At 40.5% G+C, this 22685-nt stretch overlaps 1 protein-coding gene and 1 long non-coding RNA gene across 2 annotated transcripts in view; one reads left to right on the forward strand and one right to left on the reverse strand.

Moving 5' to 3' along the window:
• The window catches only part of LOC135168009 (asparaginyl-tRNA synthetase), a 31672-nt gene that overhangs the window by 1040 nt on the left and 7947 nt on the right, over positions 1–22685 (forward strand). Inside the window, exon 2 of the mRNA XM_064131825.1 lies at positions 19848–20416. Coding sequence (XP_063987895.1) covers positions 19848–20416 — 569 coding nt within the window. The remainder of the gene's footprint in view (positions 1–19847; positions 20417–22685) is intronic.
• Positions 4108–6173, reverse strand: LOC135168016 (uncharacterized). Its single transcript, XR_010299963.1, has 3 exons — positions 5705–6173; positions 5265–5600; positions 4108–5168 (listed from the first exon to the last, which is right to left on the reverse strand). It is a non-coding gene; the product is annotated as an uncharacterized LOC135168016 (long non-coding RNA).

Raw genomic sequence — 22685 nt, forward strand, 5'->3', positions numbered from 1 at the left:
AAACTTTATCAATGTCTATCATAGATGTAAATCATTAGATGGAAAAAAAGTCACATACTTAAATTGAAAAATCTCCTCGTAACCATTTGACTTTCAACGCTCAACGTTATATAGTCAATAATCAATATCACATATTTCTGAAATCATAATCGAACTACAATAGTATATGGTGCCTCCAGGGAGTAAAGTATTTTCTGACGAAATCCAAGTTTATAGGGACTGACCGAGCCAAAGACGAGCCTGATTTTGATAATACAGTGCCACTCTTAGAAATTTCACTGTCCAAATCATCGTCGTTATTCGATAATGCAAAGGGTGGTTTCCCATTTATCTTCAGTTCTTCATTCACTTCATTTTTCAAACCTCGAAGATCTTTTCGCCAAGAAAAAACTAAATTTTAACGAAATTTTCCTTTCCGATCTTTGTAATTTTGAGATATTTGGACATACTGTTGATAATGCACTTGTGAGTAGCGCCGTCTTTGAAACCGGAGAATTTCTTTGCATAATGTGCAATAACCACGACTGCTTCTTCAATATTAAATTGCATTCTCAATTATTCTTTGATACTTCTTCGTAATTTTTGTTGAATATGTATATTGGATTATCGACAGGGATTGTTTAGATAATATCAAAACGATTGGACTATGAACTTTAATCCTTTATTTATCGTATGCAGAAAGTATATCTTTCTTCTATGATGTCTCCAGATCAACTGACTCTTAGTGACCCAAGTTTTCACACTCTAGGCCCATCTCACAAAAGGGCCTTTTTTTAATCATTCCTTTCTGTTCCTTCTCTGGTTCTGTTTATTAAAACTATTCTAAACATTTCGGTACTGCTCAAACAAAAACTAAAATTCTGGCATGGACTGAAAACAACTATGGACAAATGATTAATTTTTGTTTACGCATATCAAGCATTCTCAATAATGTATGTTGAGTAGTTGAATATTTGTTATAAATTTTGCAACACTTTTTAACTGGATTTAACTGTTAATCGAACAGGGAAAACGAGGTAACTGGCGGTATTAGAGTCTATTATAATTACAATTTGCATCGATGTGTAGTTTTTAATATGATTGGCCCACGTTATCAGCAAAAATCCTTAAATGGGAATAGATAACAGATTACTATAATCAAAATATGCGTAGTCGACTCCCGGCTTTATTTGAAAGCGTAGTGTTATGTCCCTGTCTGGTTCGCTGGCTTCCAGGTGGCAGGTCCGATGCCTGTCGAGTGTAAGGTATGATTCAGAGCTCCGAGAAGTTATCAACTTATTATTCTAATCAATTATCCCGCTCATGCCCAATCGTTTGAAGGTCCTTTGCAGGTCTATGATAGATAAGAATTATTGTTTGATCGATCATCGTTTTTTTAAAATGAATTTTTCAAAAAAATGAAATATTTCTACGGAAGTTATCATCTTTTTTTTTTTAATTTGGCCCTAGAATGTTGAATGACCGCTCAAACGATCGAGAATCGTTTGCAGGTGATTGATAGATGATCATCAATCCCCTACAGAACACTAATTATGAATTATTGATTAAAAATCATTTTGAGGTTACTGAGCTCAGCGGCGGCAGGGTAGGGAGGTCGCCATATTGCATCCAACAGCTGATTGCTGCTGCCATTTTTATGCGTAGCCGAATGTTATTCACATCTCTATGCTTCTAATTTTCTATTATGTTTATTTAATTCATAACCAGTTTGCATGGCAACCGATTGAATGAAATGGATTATTCGAAAAGCCACTAAAAATGGATCAACGGTAAGCCTGTATACTTGTTCATTACCAATTATTTTTCATTGACGTTCTAATTTTTCCGTCATTTTTAGACTTTGATTTTCATTTGTAGTATAAAATTGCAATATTGCTTGATATGAGAAAGCTGTGAAGTGGCTGATCGACGAATAGATAATTATTTTCACATGCTGCCTATTTCTTACAGATTATATGTCAAGTCTTTTGAGCATTTTGCATCTGGGGAGCTCGAGAGGATTCATAGTTGATGAATTTTGCTGAAGATCTTTCCCAGTAGTAAACTAGATGAGAATTTTTCTTTATTTAAAAGATAAGACTTGAATAAATTTTCTAATCATTATATTTTTTTATTGGAAAACAAATAATTATTCATCATTGATAGAATAACTTTGGTAAGTGATATTTTTTTTAACATGCTTAGCAACTCATTGTACTTTTTAAAATATAATAAATAAACTAATCCAACCAGTTCAACGAATTCTACATCTGATGTCATTTGGATGTTTGGCTGCTGGTTGTCGTACAACCACCACTTTCCAGTCACTAAACAAAAGGCCACGTATCGGTCATGAAATGCACTGATGACCCCAGCAATTCTGCAACAATTTTGAATAATTGTACATTAGAAACCAAAGAAATAATATTTGAATGTAATTGATGTAAAGTAATACTCACTGATACTGATCGCCCATTTCAATCATTTTAAATACATTCCCCAGCAAACACTTAGTTGATCGCTTCAAATGAATGAATAGATGAAAATTGGGTTGTCTCTACATTGCATCTGCTGCTACAAAGAGGTCGGCGACATTGCACCTTTTTTAAAACTTTATGAAACTCCAGAGGTAAAAGTAACTTGTTTGATGTGATCAATGGTTTAGGAATATTCGGCTCCAAGATCGAAATGGGTTGGATATAGCTCCCACAAGTAAAATCATACTTTTTCCATTGGCTCGGTTCATTAAAAAGACAATTCCTCCAAACATCGGCTGGTGTACCACATACTTCGATTTCTAATATTGGAATGTCATTCCACATTTTCTCAGTAGAATAACATACGTCAGTGTCACGAAGAGATAACAATATTTGCGCCCTGCTCCTGTAGATGAGATCGTGAGTTTGATTGGAAAGAAGTTGTTTCGGAGTAGTTTTTCGCCATGCCTCAAAAAGCAAACCGTCAGCTGTTGGATACAATATGGCGACCTCCCTACTCCGCCGCCGCTGAGCTCAGTAACCTCAAAATGATTTTTAATCAATAATTCATAATTAGTGTTCTGTAGGGGATTGATGATCATCTATCAATCATCTGCAAACGATTCTCAATCGTTTGAGCGGTCATTCAACATTCTAGGGCTAAATTAAAAAAAAAAAGATGATAACTTCCGTAGAAATATTTCATTTTTTTGAAAAATTCATTTTAAAAAAACGATGATCGATCAAACAATAATTCTTATCTATCATAGACCTGCAAAGGACCTTCAAACGATTGGGCATGAGCGGGATAATTGATTAGAATAATAAGTTGATAACTTCTCGGAGCTGGACAAGGTCTCGCAAGCGCCACGAGGGCGCGCGGCGATCACTTTCACCTTCCCCTTAACTCCTGGCCATCCCCACTCTTCTAAGCTGTTCGGCGCAGAGATTATTTCTTAAAATGCAAAATGATTTTAAAGAGTACGGAAAAATGTGAAAAAATTCTTTACAAGGAAGAAAATAAAGGAAAAACACAAAAATAATGAGAATCATTGTTATTTTTTGTTTAAGTTCCTATCTCTTTCTCCATGATTTTCCCACTCATTCCCGCGAATTAGTGAACTATTTCATAAAGAAATATAGAATAATCTATTTTTTTTATTGATTACGAATAATGGGATACTAGTAATATTCAAAATAATGTAAGTAAATTCATTGATTCACCCATAAACCAAAATGTTTTTTCACGAAGGGGTGTTGGAGTGTGGGGAGATTTGTTTACAATTCGCGATTACCCATTGGTTTATCCTATCGAGACATTTAGGAATCGATTTACAGATCGTGTGCTAATCGAATCTGTGAAAATGGTGAAATCGTGTTCAATTGGGAATTGTAAAAACTCATCGTGGGACAGTTATCGGTTTATGTTTTTCACGTAGAATATATGAAGTGATGAATAGATTCTTTAAAAAATTACCATTCATCCTTTTCCTATCCATGTTTTTCTTTATAATTTTCCGATGTGCATGTCAACCCGTTTTTGGGAGAAATTGCAAAAAAAAATTGAGCGCCTTCGCCGAGATTTGAACGCTCCACCGTAGAAATTGTCGAGTAGTGGGGACGAAACGCGCATGAGGAGAATAAGGTATGATTTAGGGAGGTAATCTCAAACTTTGATGTCGCCGACAAGAAAACAGGGGACAAGTACCTCCGGAAGCCGTGCGCGGCGCTGTACACCGTCTTCTCCTCATGCGCGTTTCGTCCCCACTACTCGACAATTTCTACGGTGGAGCGTTCAAATCTCGGCGAAGGCGCTCAATTTTTTTTTGCAATTTCTCCCAAAAACGGGTTGACATGCACATCGGAAAATTATAAAGAAAAACATGGATAGGAAAAGGATGAATGGTAATTTTTTAAAGAATCTATTCATCACTTCATACATTCTACGTGAAAAACATAAACCGATAACTGTCCCACGATGAGTTTTTACAATTCCCAATTGAACACGATTTCACCATTTTCACAGATTCGATTAGCACACGATCTGTAAATCGATTCCTAAATGTCTCGATAGGATAAACCAATGGGTAATCGCGAATTGTAAACAAATCTCCCCACACTCCAACACCCCTTCGTGAAAAAACATTTTGGTTTATGGGTGAATCAATGAATTTACTTACATTATTTTGAATATTACTAGTATCCCATTATTCGTAATCAATAAAAAAAATAGATTATTCTATATTTCTTTATGAAATAGTTCACTAATTCGCGGGAATGAGTGGGAAAATCATGGAGAAAGAGATAGGAACTTAAACAAAAAATAACAATGATTCTCATTATTTTTGTGTTTTTCCTTTATTTTCTTCCTTGTAAAGAATTTTTTCACATTTTTCCGTACTCTTTAAAATCATTTTGCATTTTAAGAAATAATCTCTGCGCCGAACAGCTTAGAAGAGTGGGGATGACCAGGAGTTAAGGGGAAGGTGAAAGTGATCGCCGCGCGCCCTCGTGGCGCTTGCGAGACCTTGTCCCCTGTTTTTCACTTGAGATTACCTGGCTGAATCATACCTTAGAGGAGAAGACGGTGTACAGCGCCGCGCACGGCTTCCGGAGGTACTTGTCCCCTGTTTTCTTGTCGGCGACATCAAAGTTTGAGATTACCTCCCTAAATCATACCTTAGTCGAGTGCAAAACCACTCTGCTTCACAACTGCGGGAATTTTAAATTGAATAATTGAACACAGATACCGATTTAGTGAGATTATATTATTGAAACTTTTATTCTTAAGTTGTAGACTTAACTTACCTTTTCGGTGTCTGAAGTCGAACTGCCTTACAATCATTCTTCAATTTTAGATTAAGAGTCAGGACGAAGGGCTTGTTTCACAAATAGGAGTAGGAGACCAATCGTGGCCTTGAGCTCAGTTAGGGGGTTGGCTCTACACCCCCACGATCCTCTGGGCTTACTCAGCTTTGTCTCCGGGGACATATGATTTTAACAAAGGGGCCTCACATGTGGATTTTAAAGAGGGAGATAGAGAGAAAATACTTGTGTTTTTCTCGGAGAAAGCAGACTGTCTCCGAGAAAAGGTTTTACGACTTGAACGGTTTGATGTGGGACTCAAATTACATTTAGAAACTCCTACAAAAAATTATACAAAGAATGTTTTATTTTAGAGGCTTGAGCTACGTCGATAAATTTCAAGATTTATTACTTGTTACCGCTCACAAGATTCTGACACTAACCATTTTCAAGAGGATATGTTTTTTTATCTTCAAAAGTATTTAAAACAATACAAAGGTTTGACTTTTTCTCAAAACTTGAAATTATTGAGTATCATATTTGAACGCAAGAGGCTAAATCTAGTAATGACATGAAAGTCATAGGGAACCTATATGATAAGTAGCGCTGTAGCGGTCTACGCGACAGTAGACAGCAAAGAGAATAGACCAAAGTAGAGGCTCAGTTCTGGGGGTTTGACTGACGCCAGTTTCTCCACGTTACCGACACGATTTCACCCCCGAGGAGACGGGGCGCCACGAGTCCTACTGGGGTATCTGCATATCGGCCAAGCGGGGGGGCTCCGTTCGTACTTGTTCAACTGTACAAATGATCAACTGTACACAGAATTTTCAAACGGTGAGAGCACCGTTTGAAAATTCTAAAATTCTAAAAAGCTAGGCTGTACATGTGGCGCTGGGTCCACATGTACAGCCTAGCTTTTTCTCTCGACAGTTGAATCCCTTCACAGTGGTGCTCTTACTGTCTGAAAATTCTGTGTACAGTTGATCATTTGTACAGTTGAACAAGTACGAACGGAGCCCCCCGACTTGGCTGATATGCAGATACCCCAGTAGGACTCGTGGCGCCCCGTCTCCTCGGGGGTGAAATCGTGTCGGTAACGTGGAGAAACTGGCGTCAGTCAAACCCCCAGAACTGAGCCTCTACTTTGGTCTATCCTCTTTGGTAGACAGCGTAAATAACACCGCCATCAGGGCCATAGAGGATTGACTAAAGTAGAAGGTCAGTTCTGGAGATTCGAGTGACCCGAGCGACATCGTAGTACCGCACTCCAGGAGAGGCAGGGCGCCACACGCAATGCTGGAGTGGCTGTCCGTCAGCCGACTTAACAATTCCTTAGTAGCAGTACCGCTACTGAGTTTCTGAATTGTTTTCGCATTGAAATTAGGTAACACTAGGATGAGCAAGAGGGAGAATATGAGAATGCTTCATTTAAAATTAAAGAGATTAGGAAGCCGTCATTACAAACCCAACGACTGGGTTCGGTTCGAGCATTTCTTTTTTCAACTTTTTGACAGAATAATCGAATGGTTTCTTAGTTCGCGATTTCAAAGAAATTCTGAAAATGAGGATTTTGTGTAGAAAGATAGGGATTAAGAATTGCTTGTAATTACAAAAAAATGGTAGAATCGAACCCGGTAGTTGGGTTTGGAATAACGACTTCCCAATCTCTTTAATTTTAAATGAAGTATCCTCCTTCCTGTTCACCCTACTGTAACCTAATTTCAATGGAAAAAAAAACAATTTCGGTGATTCAGTAGCGGTACTGCTACTGAGGAATTATCGAGTAGGCTGACGGGCAGACACCCCAACATTGCGTATGGCGCCCTGCCTCACCTGGGGTGAGGTACTACGATGCTACTGGCGTCACTCAAACCTACAGAACTGAGCCTCTACTGTAGTCCATCCTCTTTGATCAGGACTATTGTTTGACAAAAAAATCTCGCGGAGGAACCCAAGAGAATAGACTAAAATAGAGACAGAGACTCCGATCCCACAAGCCAGGTAACTTCACACCAACGCTAGGAATGCTCCCAACGGAGGGACGCGCCATTGTCGGTTCTGGCGGCTGGGTGTGCTACCCTAATCTCAGCAAAGAAAAAATAACATCCACGAGGAAAGTCGAAGCACGATTATTGAAAAGAGTAAAAACAATATGATCGTATTACGGACCTATATCAGTTTATATTAATACTATGAGGTCATTGTTTCTTGGAGAGTCCGTCTGTGTGGTCTTACGACGAAAACACCAATGAATGTTTATGAAATAATATAAACCAATCTCTGTTCATGGAAAGAAAGAAACCATGATGCCGATGCTTTGGTTTTTGAGATTTCAAGATCGTTTGTCAGTTCGACGACTGCTTTCGAAGTGTGAACACATAATCGTAGAATAAAATTGCTCTCACTTAAACGTCTATTTTTCATTAACCTGGCTTCCAATTAAAATCTAATGGAATGGATGGAATCTTGGCGCAGAGGCGCCCGGGAATTCCCCCACTAATAGAAAAATGGCTCACCCTCCCTGATAAATATTAAGGAATGAAATCAACGCTGTTCCAAGGAGAACTACGTTCTTCTTTTTCAAAACGCGGTGGCGAACTCAATGGAATCCGACCGCTAAGAAATGCCCCGACATTCCACCGCTATTAAAAAAATTATACGAGACTATGCAATATCTCCCGAGATTGAAAATGTCATTTCTCGACATCTAATAGAGATGAAGAACTGAAATTAGCACAACTGGATTCGTCATCAAATCCTTAATGAATGACGGTGGGTTCATTTCAAAATTTGAATTGGGAGCGGACGAATGGTTTTCTTTAACGCAATAACGGAGGTAAAACCTTAAGCGGAAAATTCAGATCCCTCTCCAAGGAAGATGTTGACAGAGTTACGAGGATTTCTTGGAGAGAAGTTACACTTCAAGCATCCCGGGGGTTACGAGGGGGTCGGTCGAGCTTAGGAAGCGTTACCATGATTAGATGGGGGGCGAGTGAAAATGCAAGACGGTCACCAGAGACACTAGAAGGTAGCTCAAGCATCACAAGGGGCAGTAGGGGGTCGGTCAAACTTTACCAGGATAATTTGGGAGGCAGTGAAACCTCACGTCAGTGACCAGGAAACCGGTCAAGGGTCAGCAGGGTTATGAGGATAAAACTGGTTACTTGGGTTTTTTTTACAAAAAATTATGTTTGTTTTTTCGACGTATGTCAGCAGTTGTTTCAAATATGAATGCAATAGAAGAATCCTTTAAAGTTCCAGCGAAGTAAATTTTTTCTAATTTCGGCAACCCCATTCACTGCAAAATATTCTCAAATCCTTCGTAGGAGAAAAAAATTCAATTTAATCTGCATGTTATTTTGCCTTCAAATTTTACCGTTCGATATTTCTGCCACAAAGGGCAGAGATATAATAGAAAAGTGAAAATGAAGAAAATTTTGTCGTTGCTATTAAACTTCTGTAATAGTTTTTGGAGGTTCGTGGATTTTAAAAATTTCAGGATTTTGGTTTGGTTTTCCTTTATCTATAGAAGCGCACAGTGGCGATGTTCAATTATTTCTGCATATATTCTTTAGTGGATATATTCACTAAAATAATTGAAAATCGTCACAGTTTCCTTCCATAGTCCACTCGGCAAACGTAAAACGAGAAATTGTGAAAATGAAAGGTCTCGGGAAAAATCTAACCGGCGTCTCTTGTCAACGTTTAAAGTATTTTCTATTTTTCCGGCGGTATTATTGTTTCTCCTGTAGCAGTAAATATTTGCGCGCAGAAACAATTAAAAATTATTGTGTTGAAGTGGGCAGGCCCAGCATGTTGGTGAAACCGCGGATATTTCCCGCACGTAAATGCTGTACCTGCAACCGAGAAATCCAGCTAATTCGCGATGCCTAATTGTGCGTCGACTGAAATGGATTTTTTTTAATGAATCGAGAGTGAGTGTGTCGACGTGCCACTCTTGTAAGTATGATAGATAGTAACATTCCACCAATACATTAATTATAATCATATTTTCCATATTTAAAAATTGAAATTTTGATTTGTCATTTGAAATGCCGTTATTCTCTGTTTCAGAATCTGCCACTGTAATTGATGGTGGCCATTATGCAGGTGATCAATTGTGGGAAAATTGTTTACAGATCTCAGATCAGTGCCAAATTATTCTTCACCGATCCCTGGATATTTCGTAGTAATACCCGAAGACCTTCAAAATTATCGGATATTTCCCGAGAGTTTCATTGCGTAGCAACGAGAGGGATAAGTTTTGGAGGTTCAAAATCCCGAGCGCGAAGCGCGAGGGTTTTTCTGCTAAACTCATCCCGATATTTGGCTGGATTATTTTTTTCACCCCAATTTCAAGCAATTAAATGTGTGGCATCTCACGTCATATGGTATAAGTAAAATGGTTTTATTAGGAAATCTCAATTTTAAATTTTTACAACCAGAATATCTTATGAACTAGTATGATAATTCGTGCAATGAAACGTGCAATTATTATACACGATATTGGGTCCGAGGGGATTAGACTTGGTTAGAATGTGGGGATTGGTCGAGTCTGCGAATGGCCTAGGATCGGCTCTGGGTGGATCTTGTCTCATTTTATTCAAAATATTTTCATGGTGCTCTTGATTGAGTTGCCGATATGGTCTTATGGAGTTAGCATTAAAATGACTAGTTATTTCGATGATCTGCTGTTCTCCAATACCCGCCTTTGCCAAAGTGGATATAGCAGTTGCTCTACTGGAGTGATTTGTAATTTTTTTATGATCGATATCAAACCCTGCTCTTTTAGCTGAATCATTAATCCATTTTCCAATCAAATTTCTCCCACCAGGCCCGTCTTTATACCACCCCGTGTTTTTTTGTTTCTCCCAATTGTGGTTTACTGTCAAAAATAATCTGTCAGTGGTTTTTATTACTTCCTCGTTTTGAAAGAAATTTCCTCAACGATCTGACTGGACAACTTTCAGGATTATCTTTATTTCAAATTAGCCACTTGCTATTGGCGCATTTTTTGTCTCCACCTTGGGTTGTCTTCGTAAAGACAGGATTATACTCAATCCTTCCCGTGAGTGAACCATCGTTCTTTAGCTCCTCTCTGAAATGATGCACGATAGCTGATACTCCTTCACCCCCTCTCCCAGCCAATTCCACTGAAATAATAATAAAAACTTTTCTCTGCAATCCTTCTGGTATCTCTTCATCCCAAACATTCACCATAGCTTTAAGGTTGCTCTTATCAAAAGCTGTTGCATTGGTTGTTCTTTTATCAGGATTAGATTGGATTACACGTCTCTTAGCATTTCTGGCGTCCCGAGCTGATTAGAACAGTGAACTCTTGAAAGGATTGATTTCTCTCTCAAACTCCTTGGAATATTTGTCTTGAACCATTTTTGCAATCTGATTCCACATTGTTTTCACTACATTTTCTTTATAATCCTCACCATTAGTTTTATTCATATGATAAGCCCAATATTTTAAAATATCACATAGTTTTTCACTCGTAGTTGTGGCTTCCAGCGTATATTTTCTGGCTGCAGAAAATGCAGAGAATTGTTTCCAAATTGTGGCTTTTGTCTTCACCGTATTATTAGGAACATTTTTTTTATTTTTTCATCGATAATGTCCAAGGATTCTCCTCCAAATCTGCTCATGTCGAGGTAAAGTCTTTGAACTTGATTTTTTTTAATGACAGTTTTGGGGTTTGAAACGCATCCAAATTGTTTATCGGATATTTTCACTGCTTAGCAGCAAACAGGGAAATACTCGAAAAATATGCGAAGTAAAACCGTTTTACTTGTACCACGTGACCGGAAATGCCACCATGTGATTGGTTGAAATCGGGATGAAAAAAATAATCACCAATTTTTTTGGTAGACGAGTTCTTTAAAAAACATCATTTCCGCATAAATCTTTTTGCTCCCGCCCTACAAAAATGCAATCTTCTATTCCGAAAGTCCAAAAAGAAAAGAAAGGAAGATCAGTTCGTTTATGAATAATGTAGAATAGTTGGAAATGAGAAATAAAATTTTTTTAAACATATGTATCTGAAATATTTTATTATAGGTGTTATTATCATGCTCCCAGGGGGTGGAAAGTTTACGGGGCAGGGGGGGAGGTAGAGTAGGTATTGGGTAGAAAGTTCACCATGAAGCAGGAGTGCTATAGCAATATTTCCCCCATTGAAAGTGTCGATAAAATCCGGCCCTGCACTCAAATATTTTATTTTATTGAAAAAATATATATAACCTGCATTCCCGACCCCCTGGCCCCATTATGGGGCCCAAGGAGGGTGCAAATTTTACGACGAAGTAGAAGAGGTGCTTTACCAAAATTTGCCTTCTGAAAATGTTAATAAAAACCCACCTCGGTATTATGTCCATCACGATACTTACCAGTGTTCTCTGGTTCGGGTTCCAGCGAAAATATGCTCTTTACTGCAGGGACAGATGGACTAGAGATTTGGGTTGTTTCGAATAAAAGCCTCAATGGATGAAATATTTGCCAATTTATTCGTTGTAGTGCGCTTAACAATTCTTCGTTCATAAATGTTGTCTATATTGTGCCCTTAGCCTTGAGGAATTTTGTTATACTTAATTCCTCTCGGCTGAATCACCAAAAGTGGAGAATTTTCCCTTTCAGTATTTTTATATTGAAAGGGAAGGCCTGCTGAAATAATTATACAAATGGCGGCAAAACATAATAACTCAGGCGGAGTTTGAAGATTACTAATATATTTAATCTAATCCCCCACTTTATCTTATAATTTTTTATCACAAAAAATTTCAGCCCTTTTTAAATGAGGTTCGAGGGAAGGGGGTAAGGCTAACCAGCCTGTGACATACGCAGGAATCCATATAAATTAAACAAAGGAAATTCTAATATTATTCAAGAATTGAGGGAAGAAGTTAGGGAAACTATTAATTTTATATCTACTGAAAAAGAAAAACTAAGGGGGGTGGAATGCTCAGGGGAATTCAATTATAAAAGGAAGGCTTACCATTGGGGAGAAGTTATTTCAAGGGGACAGGGAAATATATATTTCAATTTGGGGCGAGAAGAAAATATATTGGAGGGGCAGCAAAATAATTGTTGGCCGATGTCCACAGCTTCTCAATTCCAAAATTCCTCCTCCACAAGTTATCAATATTCGGCTCTTCTACCAAACTCCTCAACTTTTTCCGGGGCTATTCCAACTTGTAGTTCGGGGAAATTCAACGGGAACTATTCTCGGGGCAATGGGGAACTTGCATGCGGCCCAGATTTGAGAAATAAATGTATTAATAAATAGTTTGACGCCTATGGAATACTCTCCAATGAAAAATGCATTCTAACACATTGCAGTTTTTTTTTAACAATCAATCGAAAATTGCATAATTTTGAACCATGGTTTAACGCTCGTGACGTCATCAGGCGGTGACTCCGGGTTCTTATTGCAGCCGCTAGATGACAGCACTGATATTTTTCTAAACGTCAGCCGGTGTCAACATACAGTAGAGGTTATATTGTTAAATGTCACTTCTGCCCAGTAATGGGTGAGAATAACCTGCGGCTTCAGACCACAATTATCGAATATTTTTGCACGCAGGAACTGTTATAAACACTTTATTCGGGGTTGACACAGTTGAGTTCGCACACGATGGTACAAAACAATATTTGTATGGTTGTTTTTTAACTTTTTTACTGTCATTTGACATTTTGGAGTATTTGTGAGTGTTTTAATCAGTTAAGGTTAAATCAGTTTAAATAGGTTTAATCAATTAAGGTTAGGTAAATTTGATATACCGACGGTAGGAATCTATGATCCGGTAGATGGCGCCACATGCGGAAGTATAGGACCCGCCTGATGACGTCATGACAACTTTTGGAGCATTTGAAAATTTCACTTTCTGAACAATCGATAATTAATTGTTAAACGATTTTTTAAATGATTTTTCATGAAAAATCTATTATTAGGACCATTAACTATGTAAAAAAAAAATAAAAAAAAATCATGCAAGTTCCCCATTCCAAACGGGAATGGACATCGGTACACTTCTCGCTGTCTTCTCCGCGATCCTCTTAATGAGGGGAATCCCTTTGCGAATCGTCACAAGGTGTGATGTCCCGTGGGGGTCCTCTGCTCTGAATATCATGGCAGTGAGGCAACTGCGAGTGCTGCAGAGAAGGGTTGCGAGGGGGAAGGGTAGTAATCTACTAGGAAGTGGGGTATCCAACGGCAGCAAAAACCTAACCTGCCATGGTATGGCTAATCATTAGGGGCGGGGGAAGAGTGCAAAATATCTGCCTCGGCACACTATATGATGTTATGAAAACATTTACACTTGAGAATCCCTGCACTCTGTTCCTGATGATTATTTTTCTTATTGTTTTATGTGTTCACATCTCAACCAATTTGATTTTTATGTTTTGATAAAATTATTTAGTGATATTTTATTAATCCCAGGTTTCTATGGCCATGCAAGTGAATTTGAAATGTTTTTATTTTGTATCGACATACCTTTTAAAAGAATTCGAATTTTAGCATTTTTAAGGGGTTACAAATGTTTTAAGTAAAAGCTCAACTGGAAGTGAATCTGGCGGTCGAATGCGCTCCCTCAGATAGTCCTAATACTGGGCAGCTGTTATAAGCGCATCATCGGATGGCCATATCTGTATATCCAGCGAACCAGATCCCGCATCGGACACGTCAAATTCTCAGCATTTTTTTCGTTTCAAAATTTGAACACAACTTCCATAACCAATTTCAACTATTTCCCTTTTTCTAATTGTTGAAATCCTTTTAATGTTGACCCCCTCCCCCCCCCCCCCCCAACTTATGAACCTCACTGTAAAAATGGTCGAAGAGAGTGGTGTAGATCTTAAAACATAAAAATAATCAGTAGTCGCTGCTACGCAGGGAAACTGGAGGGAGATATCCGATTAATTTTGAAGGTCGAGGGGTACTTGGCTGGATTATTATTTTCACTCCAATTTCAAGCAATTAAATGTGTGGCATTTCACGTCATATGGTATGGTTCTTCACTGGTAGTTGTGGCTTCCAGCGTATATTTACTGTCTGCACAAAATGCAGAGAATTGTTTCCAAATTGTGGCTTTTCTCTTCACCGTATTATTAGGAACATTTTTCCAAAGTTTTGATCAATAATGTCCAACGATTCTCCTCCAAATCTGCTCATGTCTAGGTAAAATCTTTGAACTTGATTTTTTCTAATGATAGTTTTGGGATTTGAAACGCGTACAAATTGTTTATCGGACATTTTCATTATATGCTATTGGCCGATACACGGCATCCCTAGATGAGAGACGCTGTTGGGTACTCGTCTTTATCCTCCCTCTCTTGCTCCCTCTAGTAGTCGTCCGTAGTAGAATGGGGTCACGTGGTCACCAGCCTATACGGATATGTCTGCGCTTTTCGTCATAGCGTTGAGTACTTTCGCCGTGTTAACACACCAAAAAACTTTTGCTCGACATAGTCGTAATTTTTAGGAGTGTATTATTTCTCTTTCCTACGCTCGTAACCATTCCCGAAATGTCACAAGAGCGTGATTGTGATATCGAAAGTGTGGTCCAGGACGACAGAGACTTGGAAAACCCTGAAAAGTCGGAAAGAGAAAATTCTCCAATCAAAGATGGCGACCGAAGCATCGGTTCGTCCCCAGCCGCAAAACGAAGCCGTTATGATGACGAGTTACTGTCAGACCTCCAGAACCTAATAAACTTCCTGGCATCAATGGTTCTCCCCCAGGATCAACAGAAAACAGAAAATGAACCGGATCTCGGGCAGGAAAACTTCCTGACGAGGCCCGTGCAACCCAGAGTACTAGAGTTTGTTGAGTTGAAAACAGACGTTGCTGAAAACAAGGCAATCAAACCCGCAGTGACGAAGCGTCTCGAGACATTGGCCTCACTACAACGTTTCAACACCTCTGTTTGGACGGAGGTGAGGTTCTCTGAAGCTCTTAGGTATTTTCAAGCCTACCCAGGGTTCACCGATTTGAAAATAAACGAAGAGCTCTGTCATCTCGACAAGAGGAAGGATTCAGTCGCCCCAACAGAACGAGTCCCCGCAAGTTTGGCAAATGCCGTTCTCGAACAGAAGGAATTATTGCAGGAGGGTTTTCAGGAAGTGGTCAATTGGACGTCCAACAACCCTACTGAGTTGAACCCACACACGCTGTTCCACAAACTGGCTTCAACCTTCGGCCCAGAATCGAAGATGGCGTCAAATTTTATGCAAATTCTCCAGATCATCTGCGGAAAAAGGGCAGAATGTGTGGAGATCAGGCGAGAACGCCTGTTAACAGAAGTCCAGAGTAAAAACGTACAGGCGGCCATGACGAAGATCCTTCCGAGTGTGGATTACCTCTTTGGCAAGGACAGTCTGAATCCCCTGATTCAATCGTTAGGAGGACCTCAGAATTGGCTCGGTACCCCATCTTACGCAATCAAAAGGCCAACATTCAAACGTGAATTTCAAAGGGGTACAGGGAAAGGTACATCCTCAGGTAACACCACGCGGCCGAGTCCTGTGGCGCGTACCCAGGGCTTTAAACCAAGGAGTGACACTAAGAGAGTTCAGCCCAGGCCAAGGTCAAATGATTCCTTTCGTAAGCCAGAGGATAAATGACTACCCAACGGCTTAGCCGTTCTCAGGAGGCCAGTTGTCAGCTTTTGTACAGCGTTGGGAGGAGCTGGGAGCCCCACAATCAATTTTAAAAATTATCTCAGCATCACGAATCCCCCTGTGCTCAAGACCAACTCTCACCCCAAATTGGCACTCCTCTCCCTTCAAAACAAAGGTATCAGCAGCCATGTCAAACCAAATTCAGTTATTATTGTCTGAGAATGTTCTAGAGCGACCCCACAACCCTGGACCAAGCTTCATCTCCCGCATGTTCCTAATAACGAAGAACAACGGAGAGTTTCGACTAATTTTCGACCTGAGAGGACTAAATCAACACATAAGGACTAAAAAGTTCAAGTTGATCTCACATCACAAGATCCCAGACTTTCTCCAGAACGGAGATTGGTTGGTAAGAATCGATTTACCCAACGCATATTATCACATACCGGTGGTGCAGAGCCACTGGTCGCTCCTCCGTCTGTCTTACAACGGGGAGCTCTACCAGATGACGAGCTTGCCCTTTGGCCTCTCATCTGCCCCTCACACCTTTGCGATGGTATTGAATTGGGTTGCGGAGACCCTTCGAGCACAAGGTGTGAGGGTCGTAGTCTACCTAGACGACTTTCTGCTGGCCTCCCTGAACCGAGCCACAGTACACTCTCAAGCCATCCAAGCAATGAAGAGACTAGAGTTTTTGGGCTGGCACGTCAACCTAAAGAAGTGCATCCTGGAGCCCTGTCAAGAACTGGACTTCCTAGGTTTAACCTGGAACACTGTGGAGAACCGCATGTCTCTCCAGTAAAAAAGGCACTCAAAATCCACCTTTTATCAGAAGAACTCAAGTCCAGTGGAGTCTGCTCTCTAAAGCAACTCCAAACACTATTGCGGCACCTCAACTTCGCCGATTACGTGATACCCAGAGGGCGCCTCCACTCTCGTTACCTACAGATCTTTTTAACGAATTTCAACCGGAGGAGACCTCGCCAAAAACTCCGTATCCCCACAACAGCAAAAAACGAGCTAAAGTGGTGGTCGGAGGCAGTTCACCTGAACTCCCCACTCCACAAGCCACCAGCCCAATTCTTCTTGACGACGGACGCAGCGGACAGCGGCTGGGGAGCCCAGTTAGGATCTCATCATATGGCAGGGACCTGGACAAACGAGCAGAGAAACTGGCACTCCAACAAGAAGGAGATGTTTGCAGCTCTCTCAGCGTTACGCGAAATAGCCCTTCAAATTCAGGGCTCGCACGTCATGTTACAAACAGACAACAGGTCGCTAGCGTCATACATAAGGAAAGAAGGTGGAACCAAGTCCTTCGATCTCCTAGAGCTAACCTATCGTCTCCTTCAGCTTGTGGACAATTTGCAAATCAACTTATCCGCGTCGTGTCTCCCCGGAAGGTACAACGGGATTGCCGACAGCCTCTCTAGAGGAAAGCCACTCCCAGAATGGCACCTCCTTCCAGCAGCCACTGAACAGATATTCAAACAATGGGGGGTCCCAGAAATCGACCTCTTCGCAAGCAGAAGGTAGCAGTAGTCACTTACTACGTCTCACTGGACTCTACCGATCAATCTGCATCCTTTCACGACGCCTTCAGTCGGCCATGGTGGTTCAATCTAGCCCGGGTCTTCCCTCCTCCCAGTCTACTACCCAGAACGTTAGCACACCTCAACAAGTGTCAGGAAACCTATCTAGTAATAGCCCCCGAGTGGGAACAGATATTCTGGAGGGCAGATCTGGCCAGCAGAGCGATTTCACCACCAATAAAAATTCAGAATCTGAAGGAAACTCTGCTAGACCTCACCACGGGACTCCCCCCACCACAGGTGGAAAAAATCTGTCTTCAGGTGTGGAAAACTGGGGCTGGACCTCGCTAACCAATGACTGGTCCTCCCCAGAGAGACAATTACTGTCTACCAGCTGGCACCAATTCACCATCGGTACCTATCGTGCCCCTATTCAGAGATGGTTAAAATGGTGCGAGATCGCGGACATTAATCGCACCTCGCCGAAGGCTCCACAGCTAGCCAGGTTTGTAGCTGACCTCCTCCTCAGAAAAAAGTTGGCCTACAATACCATTCTGTTGCATCGCTCGGCAGTAACAACATTCTGTGCCGGCAAATCATCTGAAGATTTAAAAGCCATCAATATCAGCAGACCTCCGGAGATCAGGTCTCCTATCTGGCACGCTGAGATCGTGAACTGGTTGTTCCGTGCAACGCCAGACCTAACCTTGTTTGAGCTCTCAAGACGTACGGCAACACTGCTTCTTTTAGCAGCAGGTCGGAGGGTCCACGACTTGACCTTCCTGTCAATTGCCAAGGAATCAGTTATCAACGTGGGTGAGGATATGATCTTTTGGCCACCTTTCGGATCTAAGACTGATCGGTCCACAATTAGGCAATCAGGGTGGCGCGTCTTAAAACATCCCAATCGTTGGTTGTGCCCAGTGACCATGATCAGAGCAAGAGTGTGACGCGCTCTTCATCTCTCTCAAAGAACCTCTGCAGCCTGCCTCAAGATCCATGATTGGTGGATGGGTCCGCTCTCCTCTCAAAAACGCAGGCATAGAAGCCCCTGCGGGAAGCATTCGGTCAGCAGTCGCATCTAGAGCCTGGCTGGACAACCTACCTCTAGAAGAGATAATGGCCCGCGGAAATTGGATATGCGCAGAAACATTTAGAAGGCATTACTGCAGGAGAATAGACACTCCAAAGATATAAAGAACTAGTCTAGTATCAAAAAATTTTCTTCTTATTTGAAAAATTGACAAATATGTATTTTCTTAACCAAAAACAGAGTTTAACAAAAGTCGTAACCCTTCATGTAAGGTTCAAATAGTTTAAACACCTTCATAGAATAAATAATACTTTCTTCCAATCACATAGCGTTGAGTGGTCACCAGCAGAAATCAAACAACACTCGCATCTAGGGATGCCGCTGAGAGTTCCTCTATGACGAAATGCGCAGACATATCCGCACAGGCTGGTGACCACGTGACCCCACTCTACTACGGACGACTACTAGAGGGAGCAAGAGAGGGAGGATAAAGGCGAGTACCCAACAGCGTCTCACATCTAGGGATGCCGTGTATCGGCTTCCGCATATAATCCGTGTTTTGTTGGAGTGCAAAACACCAGCTTTGCTTAGCAACAAACAGGAAAATATCCGAAAAATATCTGAAGTAAAGCCGTTTTACTTGTACCACGTGACGAGAAATGCCACCATTTTATTGGTTGAAATTGGGATAAAAAAAATAATTACAAAAAATTCAGACAAAATTTTTTAACAATCTACGGCTAAGAAGTTTCACTTCTGTCGTGCATAAATTTTATACACATATTTTTTTTTTAAATACTAAATTTCTCCCTGAGTCCTCATCAATGCAAGATCTGTGCTGAGGATGACTCCATATAGCCAAACAAAGGCCACCGTTACGGTGCATAGAAAATCTTCAAAACCCGAAACATGATCGTCATAAAACTGTCATGTCCCGCAGACACGTCTTCTTTTCCTCGCATTTCTTATGTCAAAAACAAATACATAAATTACATTGAAAACTTAGTGTCTAAATAAATCTTAACGTTCACTAGTGTCATATTGCTCTCCGAAAGAACAAAATACTCACTCTTAATTCATTTCATCCATCCCTCATGAATGAGAATTCTAACTTCTATTAATCTTCAAAAGGGTTTTTTATCTTAAATCAATTACGTTGTTACCAGGTTCAAAAATTGATTTTTTTCGGAGACAACTATTTCACATGCTCTGTAATAATAATTAATTGATTACCAGGATCGTGTTTATCACGTTTGTACGAATCATTCGTTGGTCCGAGAAAGACCTTCAACTGATTCATTTTCCACGACACTAATTTAAATAAAAAAGTCTCCATATGACACTGCCCTCCACAATCTAAATTTTAACTTTTTTGTTTGTTTTTATGTCTAGGGATGGATCCGAGCGCTCCGAAAAATGAAGGATAATATATTTCTGGACATAAACGATGGTTCCACCAGTCAACATTTACAAATCGTTCTACCGAAGAACTTAAAACCTGATGATTTGTGTTATGGAAGTAGTGTTAGTATAGTCGGTGAAGTGGCAGTTGCCCCAAATGGCAAAGCAGAAGTCAGAGCTGAGGAGGTTGAAGTCCTTGGTACATGTGACCTTGACAGTTATCCATTTCTACCGAGGAAACAATATACGCAGGAGTACATCAGACAGTACTTGCATTTGAGACCCAGAACACGACAATTCTCAAGTGTTCTACGACTGAGGGATTTGGCTACGTCAGCTGTAGGTGAGCACATGCGGAGCCGAGGTTTTATTAATGTTCACACACCAATTTTAACGGCCAATGATTCTGAGGGGGCCGGGGAAGTGTTTAACGTTGTGCCAGACAGTGTTGAATTGATTGATAGCATGAAGAAAGAAGAGACCAGTCGAGAGGAGACCTACTTCGATACTAAAGCATTTTTGACCGTCTCAGGGCAGTTTCATTTGGAGATTATTGCAAGGTGATTTAAACGAATTGAAAAATGTCTAATTGTCTGTGTTATTTCTTTGTATTAGAAGGTAACGGGCTTTTCCTTATACTTTTCTGTACATTCAACGTATTCCTTTTTCCGATTGTTTTTCTCTCGCAATTGAGATCGCACAATGATCTTCAAGACTACTCAACAAATTAAGCCACACAAATTTGTCCTTATCGCTCTGCGGCAGTATTTCCTCCAGCAAGGGGTGCTTCCTACGGCAATTTGTCTGTTATTGTTATCTTCATTATTTGCGTTTATAACCGAAAATTACAGCCACTACTGAATGTAACACAAGTCAAATTTTACTAACAAAACTTGACCTAAAAAATAGTTGGTTGTCATTGCATCCCTCGTTTCGTCCTCCAGAGGGCTAATTTTTATCGAAATGTTTTTCCGTGTATGCTAGCCTTCGGACCGTACTAATAGCACTGACTTTTACTCAGAATATTGCAGACCCGCTAAGGTATTGTAAACTTCAATTCAATACACAAAAAAGCAAAATATGATGAATCGAAGTATCAGAAAATTGCAAGATGCAGACTCTCTCTCGGCAACAAGTGTTTCCCACGAGTGGAAAAACACTTTTGAGAGTACTGCGAGGACATGACCTTTAGGTACCTGATGGCGATACTCTCTCACACGAGGCCTCCTCGACCACCATAAAATCGAATATTGACTTAATACTTTCAACAATAGAAATCGTTCATAATATGAACTCCCGTAATGCTGATGATCCGCAAGGCTCTGATCATCCTCTCGTTATCAACATTATTGGAAACGGAATATTGACTACGAGGACGTGTTACATGACGGCTGTGAAAGCTTTGATATTCAAAGAAAATTCAATACAACTATGAACTTAATTAAAAATGCCATTGGAAGAAATACCCTATAAATCAGGCTACCATACACCAGAAGCAAAATAATCAAGATGGAGAATGCAGTTGCATTGATAGATTCCGGCGAATTTCCTACAAAAAATAGTGGTATCAACAGAAGAATAAGTATCCAATTGAACGCAAAGGACTGTGTGCTGTTACGAAAAAGAAAATGTAGTTCCGACTATTTGCTGCGTCTATCGATAGTCGAGTGCACAGTAAATATATGTGGAACAAATGTTCAATCTTGAACAACGAGTTAAAAGTCCGGATCAAACCCAGACGGAAAATCTACAATCGATATAAAAAACCGATACACCTATGAGTAACCAAGCCGTTCGTCTTCTCACACCCTTAATAACTTTTCATAAGAGAGGAAATCAGTTCGGGAGACCTGGTCCAAAATGATATTAACAAAAATGTTTTAATGATTCAATCATTAAATGGGACTTCATCGATAGATCCTTATCGTCCAACCGACTGTCCGACTGATAATCCAGGATTACAGTAATCGGTCGAAGGTTGCTTGGCTCAGAAAAACTCCCACCTCTTCACTCTTTTACCCGCTGACCCCTGGGGATTTCGAAGAGGCTTGCTTCTTCTGAATTGAGCTGATACAGGCAGCTAGCCCATTTCAAGAACGGACTCTGTACCATTTCACGTGGGGCGAGATTCCCAAAAATTCACTCATCCACCAAGCTCACACCGTTCATCGATCATCAAAAGGTTTTCAGGGTTCGAGGTCCGTTCAATTTTGTGCCCATCAATCCAGAAAGTAGGAATCGAATGACCCTTCTGAAGAAATCACGACTGGCCCAACTCGTCATTGAATAACTTTTCAGGCACAAGTTATACGGTGAGACACAGCTCACCCTCAAACTACTCAAGGGCTCGTATTGGATCCTCGAAGATCGCCCCCCATTGCGTTTATTGTATATATTTCGGTGCGTCCGCTGTGCGTGTCAGCGCCGAGTTCGCGCGCAATAACTCATGGATTAATTGCCGCGAGGCGGGAAATCCAGTCAAAAATCCACAAAAAATGTGTTATTGACATCAAAATCATCTAAGGGGATTAAGAATTTATCGAGATAACATTTTGAATAGCTTGGTTTTCATGATTATATTAACTCCCCAGTCCTCCGCAACGAAACACCAAATTCAGTATATTTTCAAAATCTTTTGTGGAAATTGCAATTCTTGGAGGGGCCCCAGTAAAGATAGCTCGCTCAACTCCTAATCAACGATGGGACCGAGTAGTTGTGCAACCCCGGAGCGCGTGACTTCGGGCGTAAATGCGAAGCAGTGATAAAGCGGGTGAAGCTTTACCTTACCCATATTATCGGAGAGAATTCACTCACACTGGCGAAACTCAT

Source organism: Diachasmimorpha longicaudata, chromosome 12, assembly GCF_034640455.1.
Source record: "Diachasmimorpha longicaudata isolate KC_UGA_2023 chromosome 12, iyDiaLong2, whole genome shotgun sequence".
NCBI lineage: Eukaryota > Metazoa > Arthropoda > Insecta > Hymenoptera > Braconidae > Diachasmimorpha > Diachasmimorpha longicaudata.